Raw genomic sequence first — 10,188 nt, 5'->3', positions numbered from 1 at the left:
ACAATACAATAATGGCCCCCTGTGCAGCTAAACCAAAAGGCACCCAATCCACATAAGATATGAATTAGCCAAGTGTACAGGATGCACAGCTTCTTTTTTTCTGTAACATCATAACCAAAAGACACTACAGTATACTACATTCAATTCCTAGCCACTTCCCTTCTCATGTATTGAAATTGAGGGGATATGACTGATTCAAATACATTATTTACATTTACTTTTCATTGCGGCAGTATTGGAAATACTAGTGCTCATTCATCTTCTGTGGTGTGCAGCTGCTGATTGACAATAGCATGCAGACAGAAAACTGGGCTGTTGCACATCGGAGCATTATGTGACCAGAGCAGGAGATTTAGAAAGTTGTACATTTCCACCTTGTTCAGCAAGAGAAAATAGAGCGTTGTATACAGTAGGTGAGGGATTCAGTCCTTCCAGCGATTCAGTCATTAATAAACCACAAATCATAAGGGAACGGGGGGAGGGGTGGGGAGTGGGAGAGAGTGGGTAGGGGGGGGGAGTTATATGAACACATACAGAGCATCACATTCACATGCATCATCCATGGAAAGGTAGGGAACGTGAAAGAAGGATATATGAATTAATAAGATAGGCAGAAAGTTAAATAAAAAAGCTCTGACTGAAACAGGGATAGAAGTAAAGCATAAAGACAGCAGAGCCAGAAAGGGAGAGGAGACAGTATCACCATGGATGGAAAGACGGGAGAAGATACGTGAAATGGGAGAACGGGGTAAAGATAAGGTAATTGGGAGGACTTAATAAAAGAATAGCAAGGTAGGGGGAGAGGGGATGGGCACATATACAGAAGAGGAATGTGTCAGAAAGATAGAGGAGGTGTTTCAATAAGGGGGCGAGAGAAGGACACAGAGACACTGAGTCAAAGGGATAAGGAGATAAAGATATATATCTTGTATGTAAATAGAGGAGTGGATGTAAGAAATAGGTATGCTAATAGAGAGAGAGGAGTAGAGATACAGACATAAACTGTATAAACTGTATAAACTGTATACAAACAGACAAGGAAGGAGAAAGGGGCTGTCAAATATACTGTGAAAATGAGAGAGTGGGAGAGAGAAAAAGTGTCAGGGGCATAGAGATAGAGAAGGAGGGTTATTTAGTGGGATCGGAAAGGAGCGACGAGAGGAGAGCAGTAGACACCGAGATCAGACCCCCTGTAAGGATGCTCACAGACCTTAACCAGACCAACTGTAGTAGCTGTTGCTGCACACCTGGGAACCGCATATTCACGGTCAGCTTCATGATAATCTTGATTCTGGCCATACTGTTCGGAAATTTGGTAATCCTGGCGGTTTTCTTGGGTACCAAACAATTTCGCACCCCCCAGGGTTACCTGAAGACCTCCTTGGCAGTGGCAGACCTGGCACTGGGCGTCCTGGTGGTTCCCTTCTCTGTGTATGGGGAGATCACACTTCTTCTCGTGAACGCTTCCACCTCAGAGAGAACCCATGAGGTGCTCCTGCTGGGATCGTGGCACCCTTGCTATCTAGTCGGTCCTGTGTTTGCAGGTTGCACCCTGGTATCTATCAGCACCATCTTCCTGCTCACCATTGAGAGGAGCATCGCCATCCTGAAGCCCTTACACAAGGAAGTAGTTATCACCAAGAGGAGGACCTTACTTCTCATCCTGCTCTCCTGGATATCCAGCTTCTTCCTGGCAATGATCCCCATGATCTTCAGCCATGGGGGGATAGTGGTGGAATACAATCCGTGTAGTCGCATGTGCAACTATGCCCCGGCTCCTGCCTCTCCTGCCCATGTCTGGCAAATATTGCTGCTCTTCCCTGCTTTTGACTTCAGCCTACTGGGGGGCACCCTGGTAATCAACGCCCTGTCCCTCACCACCATACATCAATACTCCCGCAAGAGGAAACTACTGTCTGGGACAGACCAGGAGCCCCTGAAGGTCTCCTTCTCTGATATCAAGGCGGCCAAGACCATAGGGACACTGACCATCGCCTTCACAGTCTCTTTTACACCCATCGCTGTGTTTGTGGTTGGCAACGTCTTGGGATACCAATGGTGCACCTTCTCCTTTTTTGCCTTCTGGATCCTTGCCAGCAATAGCTGCTGCAATGTGATCATCTACAGTGTGTGCGACCAGCGCTTTCGGGAGGGGGCGCGCCAGCTCCTTGTGTCCCTGCTGCGGTCCTTCTTCTGCTGCTGGAGGTCCCCGCACTGAGCTCTGTCTGGGGACTTCTGTCCACCTGCTGCAGCGGGACCACCTAGTGCATGGGAGACTGAACACGGGCTGCAGGATATTCCAGGTTGCGAAGTACTGTAGAGGGAAAGATACCTGGAAATTAAAAAGGAGCAGGTTCCACACTTGGATATTAGATGGGACATCGGATACTGTTTCATCATATGAGCCAACATGCAAGGATCACATGACTGATAAACCCAAATGTTTAATACAATTGCCAGGCTTCCTGATGTAATAATGAGTGCCTGTTCTCTTTCATCCTTCTTTATGTGTTTAATTATCATATTCTTCTTCTAGGATAAGAACAACATGCTTTCAGGGTGTCTGGTATAAAGGACCCTGTGAACCTTTCAGTACGAATCCAATCATCATTTCAGATTGGGGTTGCTGAAGGGATGGAAAACATGATGTTTGGCGACACTGTCAACATAAATGTATATTTGAATATATCACGTGTAAGATGAACTGCCTAAAATGTGGCTATTTTTAAATCTCTTGGTGACCATTGCGTATTTTATAGTTAACCATTTGAGTGCTGGTGCTGCTCTAAACATAACGCACAAGGTGGATTTTTTTTTTTCACCTACAGTTATTTATTTTGCACACATGTATTTTTACTGATTGGGATCCTTACACACACACACACACACACACACACACACACACACACACACACACACACACACACACACACACACACACACACACACACACACACACACACACACACACACACACACACACACACACACACACCCAACACAATATAAAATCAGAGGAAAGGAATTTGAGAAAAGCTGACGATCACTAAATGAAAATAAAACAAAATGAAATAAAAAACGTACCTACATGAAGGTCCAGACGGAAGTGACAGCGAGCGAGAGCCAGGTGGGCGGTGTGACCGCGTGACAACATACAGTATGATGTGCTGGCTGCAGCATGTAAGCAAATAGTTACAAACCTGTACTGTACAGGAGGGGGCTTCGTGTAACAGAGACGTAGGGAACGGACCAAATGACCTGGACCTGTTGAATCAGACATCGAAATTATATGCCGCAATTATTGTATTAATTACTGTATTTGAATTCCTTAGAATATGAAAAAACATGTTATTTTTACGTATTTATTAATTTTATTTATTTTTTCCATAATACTGACTATGTAACGGTCAACCTAGGCACGTGCCAAGTGTGCCTATGGGTAATCTGGCACTACACGCACGCATGCATGCACTCACACGTAAGGCTGAGTCCATAGAAGGACCGACATCGCTGAGCCGTGCGGACGCTCCGCGATGAGCTCCGTCATCCTCAATGAGGATGTCTTGAGAGGGGGCTTCCGCGAGCGTCCGCAGGCGTGCTGAGGCGTAAGGATTTTCAGCCGACATCAAAAATTATATCCAAGCGCGCTGTCGGCTGAAACACCCAATCGGAGCGAAGCAGCGCCATGACGTCGGCGCCATGACGTTGGTGCCGTGACGTTGACGTCGGCGCTTCGCAGGCTATTGGCCCTATGACATCAGTGCTCCGCCTCCCGATCGCGCACGCTGGCTCGCCTGCAAGTCCATACAATCGCTCCTGATTGAGCAGGCGAGCCTCAGCGTCAGCGCGGAGGAGCGCTGTCGTGCTTCTATGGACACAGCCTAAGTGTTCAGGTTTCAGTGTTCTTACCGGGTGACAGTATTTAAAAATGGGCCACTTGCATGGTTGCTCTTGCAGACCTACTTACAGTCACTGCCACCTACTGTATGTTCACATTTCTGATGACGTCATTTTGACCCTTGAGATGTAGGCCATACAGGCAACCCCCATGCACAGTAGATGAGATGGCAGAAAGATCCTTCAGCAGCCTGGCAATCATGCAAAACTTATCACTTAGGGTGATGGCAATGTTTGCTGTCATTCACATTTATGAAACTCATAACTGAGCGTGAGGTAAGATCAGATCTGTTTACTGACCTTCATCATGTTTCAGAGTTGTCATTTTCCCAATCCATCACAGTTCATGTAAATCCGCCAGATATAATCCTTATTAAAATGAGTTCTTGCATTCCCTATTTTTTTTTTAAAGCCTTTAAACATTTTCAGCTTATTCAAATATAAATGAGTAAACTTGGTGGTCTGCAGATCATCCAGACACATCTTCATCTGTAAGGGATTATATCATTTAATAAGAGCCACTATCTCCATTTCTAGGATGATAATAATTCTTATTAAATGTAAACAATATTGTTTCCAGCAAGTTCACAAATCTGAATAAGGACTGTATCCTACAGTTATGCCACACTTTAAGCAAAACATAGACTATTGGGATTACAAATCCACTGTTGGTGAACAATAGGTTCATGTCAATACAGGGAGACTTTGAGAATCATAGAAGCACAGCACATATTCATGCCAGGGCTGGCTGTGTATAACCTTTTTTTCACCTTGACACTTTCTCAAAGGGATTCAGAACATTTTAAAGGTTTCTGTACATTTCCTTTAAAAGTTATTGCAAAGTTGTTAAAATGTAAATGTTGTTGTCACAATTCTGCAAGTTGTTGTCACAGTGTAAATGTTGCTGCTAACCAACTTTGTTGGGATGTTTTCTTTCATTTAAACGAGTTTGAAAGACCGTAACTCAGTCAAAGATTTTTCATCAAATGAAACATGCAAAAGGCAGAGTTTCGACACTGGAATTATCAATGGAGACATCTTACTATGTGCATATTAAAATCAATCAGCTATTCGCCTACAAAAGAGATCAGCAATTCGAATAATGAAAAATAATGTGCATTATGCAGCTAGGTTTCAGTTATGCCACACAAGAAAATGATGTGCTGTCTGGGCATCCTTCCTTGATTTAGACTGTCCTTTCTAACGCACACACAGGTATTTATTGTAGAGGTTCTTTGATTTGACTGAGTAAGTAATTCAATGCTGTGATTTGATTGAGCAAAAATTGAATTAAATATTTTATTGTCAGCCCTTCATTGCTGAGAGTTACCAGTGTGGCAGCCGTTGGTGTCTAACCTGTGATGTGAGAACAAACAAGGGCTTTAGTTAGATCTACAATTCTTTTATGGCGAAGGTGGCAATGAAGATGGGATTACCAATTACTTTTCATTCTGAGTGCTGGATAAAGGGATTTGCTGAGCATCTCAGTAAGATGTGGCCTTCATGCCATGTCTTTCACACATTCAAAAAACAAACACTGTTAATACTTTGTGTGATGAGTAACCGTTCCTTAAGCAAAATCTGCCCATTCCTCTTCTATCACATGGAACATTGTTGATTATTTTCAACTTGTCACAGCAGAAACATGTATCAAAATAAAAATATAATGGACACCATTAAATGGACCGTGTGGTCTAAAGATCAGTGAGTGACCGTAGAAGCTCTTAGTCTTCATCCCTGGTGGCCGCGGCTGCACGTGCGACGGCGTGTGCATCACACACAAAGCACAGCCCTCTATGGGGCAGGCCCCAGGTGGGCGCACAAACCGCGATGGCGCTGAAAGACAAACGTTTTGTCTTTTCGTGTGGCGACGCAGTCACATGGTTGACTAGCAACCACTGGTAGTGCAGATATCTATCCCTGAGACCGTTCCTTGAAAGGACTTCTCTTTGCACGACGGGCATATCTATACTGGCATGTTGCTTAACTCTTGGTTACCAAGTGGGTTGTTTGCATTTATGAAATTGCATTTTGCTGATGGTACGATGAGTCCTCAACAGTCAGAAAGGTACTGTAGGTGGTGAATAAACCGGTCTCTAAAGTTGAAGCAGACATTGTGCCTAGTGCAACCCTAAACCTGTTGCACCTTTCAGTACCATTATGTCCAGAACAAGGAGAGTTTGGCTTTTGGGTAACTTTAAGATACGTGTTTGCTGCTTTTTTAAACAAGACCCCTTTATTTTTACAAAGTGATCATCTGTTGCAGTCTACACATCACTTTACTTTTTCATATGATGAGTCCCGTCTTGATTAGCTCACACGGATCCATACTAAATATGCTGGGAATGGAACTCACGAAGGAGATGGCATTAGCGATCCTATATAATATGTAATGAACACACTCCAGCATCTCAGGGAGTCCCCATCCATTTGAATTGAGTCTAGAGACTTTGCAAAAAAGATTGTAACTGCATTCTCCAAAGCCGTGCCCCCCCCCCTCCCCTGTCATGACCACGCCCCCTCATGGTTACGCCCCCTCCTGGCAATGCCCACCTCATGGCCACGCCCCCGCACGTCCCATTGCTACCCTTAGACCGCAGATTGCGGCTTTTACAGGTGCACACAAGAAAGTGAGGCCCGGTCACGTGATGCGGATGATTTTAAAATGGTGGTGATACTGACACCGATGCCCCATACCAGGGCCTGTAAATCAAAGCGATTCAGCTCAGGAGACCCCCTGCTCATCTACACTAGTAATAAAATGTAAATTAAAATACATCCATTTCGGGCGAGATTTGTACAGGGAGAGTCGGCTCTCTCTGCAGCTGAAAGAAATTGCCGGGTGAGCCCTTTTCAGAGAGATGATCATCACTCCGCCGGCTACTCACCGTTTTTGCAAATGTTGCTATCACAGGTATTCAGGGCTTTCTGCATACCGTGATAGCAACGCTTGAAAAAATGGAGATTTAAAAACCCTGGCGTTTCATTTTTTAAACATCCCAGCCAGGAATCGAACCCTCGTCCACTCTGTTAATAGGCTGTAGCATTACCAATTGAGCTATAAGACTTTCTGATGCTTTTGAGTCAATAAAGGTATAGAAGGTACACAGAGCACTCCTCTATTGACTTTGCAGTATTCATAGCAGCTCGGCTATTCGCACTCAGTTAAGTTGAGTGCAAATAGCCGCACGGCTATGCGCACTCAGTACAAAATGAAATGGAAAAAAAAGACAGAACACTCCCCTATTGACATTCTATACCCCCTGCATCTGTAATCAGCGCGGCTTTAGGCTGAGTCCCCAGCACGCGCCCGGCGGGGGGGCGGTGCATGCACAGGGCTTCACCGCGATCTGCGGTCTGAGGGGAGAGAGAACATTTGCGACGGAAGGGGGCATGGTGGTAGGTTTGCGGGGGTGTGGCCATGAAGTCACGGAGCTGGTTCTCCCTCATTCGGCGACCGCTCACGTGACCGGCCATGCAAGCTAAGAAACGAAAGATTTCTTAAGACACGCTTCCATAGGCGTGCGGAAGCGTGCGCGAGCCCCTGCTAAAGCCGCTCTCATTGCGGCTGCAGGGGCTCAGTGCCGAGCAGCAGCGCGCCTCAGCATGGGTCAGCGCCTAAGCGATGACCATGCCCGAGGCCTAAGGACTTGGGCCGCGCTCCTGCTTTGACTCGCCTGCAGAAGCTGGTGCGTTTTTGTGGCCTGACAGGTGAGGCAGTGAGCGCGCTTTGGGGGTGGGGCGAGGGTGTGGCGGAGGTGGGGCGGGAAGCGGGGCTAGTCCCTCATCCTTATTGGATGTTTGCTGTCACGTGACCGCTCCTCCGCTCCCCTCAGCGCGTATATTTAAACTTGACTGTCGCCTGCATTTCCACACGCCTCCGCACGTATGCGGAAGCGGCTCCTAAGGATGCGGTCCCACTAACTACTACAGCGCACGTCTGTGCGATCAAGCCCCGCCCACCCAGTTCCTACCTTGTCGCGCACCTTTCCCCAGCGGTGCGCGACAGGTTTTCAGGCAGGCAGGGGAGTTTGAGATTGGCATTTGCGATGAAGGCGTGGCCACGCCCCGCCGGCGGTTCAGCCAAAGAGGGCAAACCAGCCGCGGGACATCATGGCCACGCCCCGCAAACCTACTGCCATGCCCCCTCCCGTCGCAAATGTTCTCTCTCCCCTCAGACCGCAGATCGCGGTCTAGCCCTGTGCATGCACCGCCCCCCCGCCGGGCGCGTGCCACAGTGCTGACTGGGGACTCAGCCTAAAGCCGCGCTGATTACAGATGCAGGGGGTATAGAATGTCAATAGGGGAGTGTTCTGTCTTTTTTTTCCATTTAATTTCCTACTGAGTGCGAATAGCCGAGGTGCTATGAACACTGTAATGTCAATAGGCTTCTATGCCTTTACTCACTACCAAAGTTTCAGAAAGTCTTATAGCTCAGTGGTTATGCTCCAGACCATTAACAGAGTGGACTAGGGTTCAATTCCTGGCTGGGATGTTTATTTTTTTTCCATTTTTTTCCCATTTTATTTCCTACTGAGTGCGAATAGCCGTGCGGCTATTTGCACTCAACTTAACTGAGTGAGAATAGCCAAGCTGTTATGAACACTGTACTGTCAATAGGCTACTATGCCTTTATTCACTCGAAAGCATCAGAAAGTGTTATAGCTCAGTGGTAATGCTCCAGGCCAGCGTTTCCCAAATGGTGGGTCGCAACCCGGCAGCGGGTCACGGAATCAAAATTTCCGGGTCGCAGTGAGGCTGGCTGCGCGGTGTCCCTCCCCCCCCTCCCCCCCTCTCCTTGTGGCGGCCCGACGTGATGTGCGGGACGGTGCTGAAGTGGTTCAGGCTGCCAACATCATGCTCTCCCACCCACAGGACACACCAGTGACATGCTCCACCGCCCACAGGACACGATGCCCTGATGTAGGTAGGAAGTGGTAGCGGGGTGCACCCGCCAGGGGGGGGGGGGGAGGGTGTTGTACTTGTGCTGCCTGGCGCTCCCTTCCCCCGGTCCCCTTGATGCGGGAGATGGGGGCAGGAGATGGCGCAGTGGTGGCTGCGCGGTCGCTGGCGGGCTTGGGGAGGCGGGGAGCCCCCTGCTCAGATCATGGCCTTTCCTCTCTCCCCCTTCCCCCTCCAGTCAGTCACATCCGTCGCAGCCTCTGTAATCCAGTGTGTGTGTGTGTGTGTGTGTGTGTGTGTGTGTGTGTGTGTGTGTGTGTGTGTGTGTGTGTGTGTGTGTGTGTGTGTGTGTGTGTGTGTGTGTGTCTGATCTGTGTGTGTATCTGATCTGTGTGTGTCTGTGTGTCTGTGTCTGTATAGCGGAGTGTGTGTGTGTGTGTGTGTGTGTGTGTATCTGATCTGTGTGTGTGTCTGTGTGTCTGTGTCTGTATAGCGGAGTGTGTGTGTGTGTGTGTGTGTGTGTGTGTATCTGATCTGTGTGTGTGTCTGTGTGTCTGTGTCTGTATAGCGGAGTGTGTGTGTGTGTGTGTGTGTGTATCTGATCTGTGTGTGTGTCTGTGTGTCTGTGTCTGTATAGCGGAGTGTGTGTGTGTGTGTGTGTATCTGATCTGTGTGTGTCTGTGTGTCTGTGTCTGTATAGCGGAGTGTGTGTGTGTGTGTGTGTGTGTGTGTGTGTGTATCTGATCTGTGTGTGTGTCTGTGTGTCTGTGTCTGTATAGCGGAGTGTGTGTGTGTGTGTGTGTCTGATCTGTGTGTCTGTGTCTGTATAGCGGAGTGTGTGTGTGTGTGTGTGTCTGATCTGTGTGTCTGTGTCTGTATAGCGGAGTGTGTGTGTGTGTGTGTGTCTGATCTGTGTGTCTGTGTCTGTATAGCGGAGTGTGTGTGTGTGTGTGTGTCTGATCTGTGTGTCTGTGTCTGTATAGCGGAGTGTGTGTGTGTGTGTGTGTCTGATCTGTGTGTCTGTGTCTGTATAGCGGAGTGTGTGTGTGTGTGTGTGTCTGATCTGTGTGTCTGTGTCTGTATAGCGGAGTGTGTGTGTGTGTGTGTGTCTGATCTGTGTGTCTGTGTCTGTATAGCGGAGTGTGTGTGTGTGTGTGTGTCTGATCTGTGTGTCTGTGTCTGTATAGCGGAGTGTGTGTGTGTGTGTGTGTCTGATCTGTGTGTGTATAGGACAGAGTGTGTGTGTGTGTGTGTGTGTGTGTGTGTGTGTGTGTGTGTGTGTGTGTGTGTGTGTGTGTGTGTGTGTGTGTGTGTGTGTGTGTGTGTGTGTATAGGACAGAGTGTGTGTGTGTGTGTGTGTGTGTGTGTGTGTGTGTGTGTGTGTGTGTG

The 10,188-nt window shown here is 47.6% G+C and overlaps 1 protein-coding gene across 1 annotated transcript; it reads left to right on the top strand.

Moving 5' to 3' along the window:
- The first annotated feature begins 1,198 nt into the window (after positions 1-1,198).
- Positions 1,199-2,218, top strand: LOC142488104 (rhodopsin, GQ-coupled-like). Its single transcript, XM_075588477.1, has one exon. The coding sequence runs from the start codon at positions 1,199-1,201 to the stop codon at positions 2,216-2,218; it is 1,020 nt and encodes a 339-aa protein (XP_075444592.1).
- Positions 2,219-10,188: the final 7,970 nt, after the last annotated feature.

The sequence above is a fragment of the Ascaphus truei genome, chromosome 2 (assembly GCF_040206685.1).
Source record: "Ascaphus truei isolate aAscTru1 chromosome 2, aAscTru1.hap1, whole genome shotgun sequence".
Lineage (NCBI taxonomy): Eukaryota > Metazoa > Chordata > Amphibia > Anura > Ascaphidae > Ascaphus > Ascaphus truei.
The sequence above is the reverse complement of the archived record's forward strand: the minus strand, read 5'-3'. Positions and strand labels throughout refer to the sequence as shown.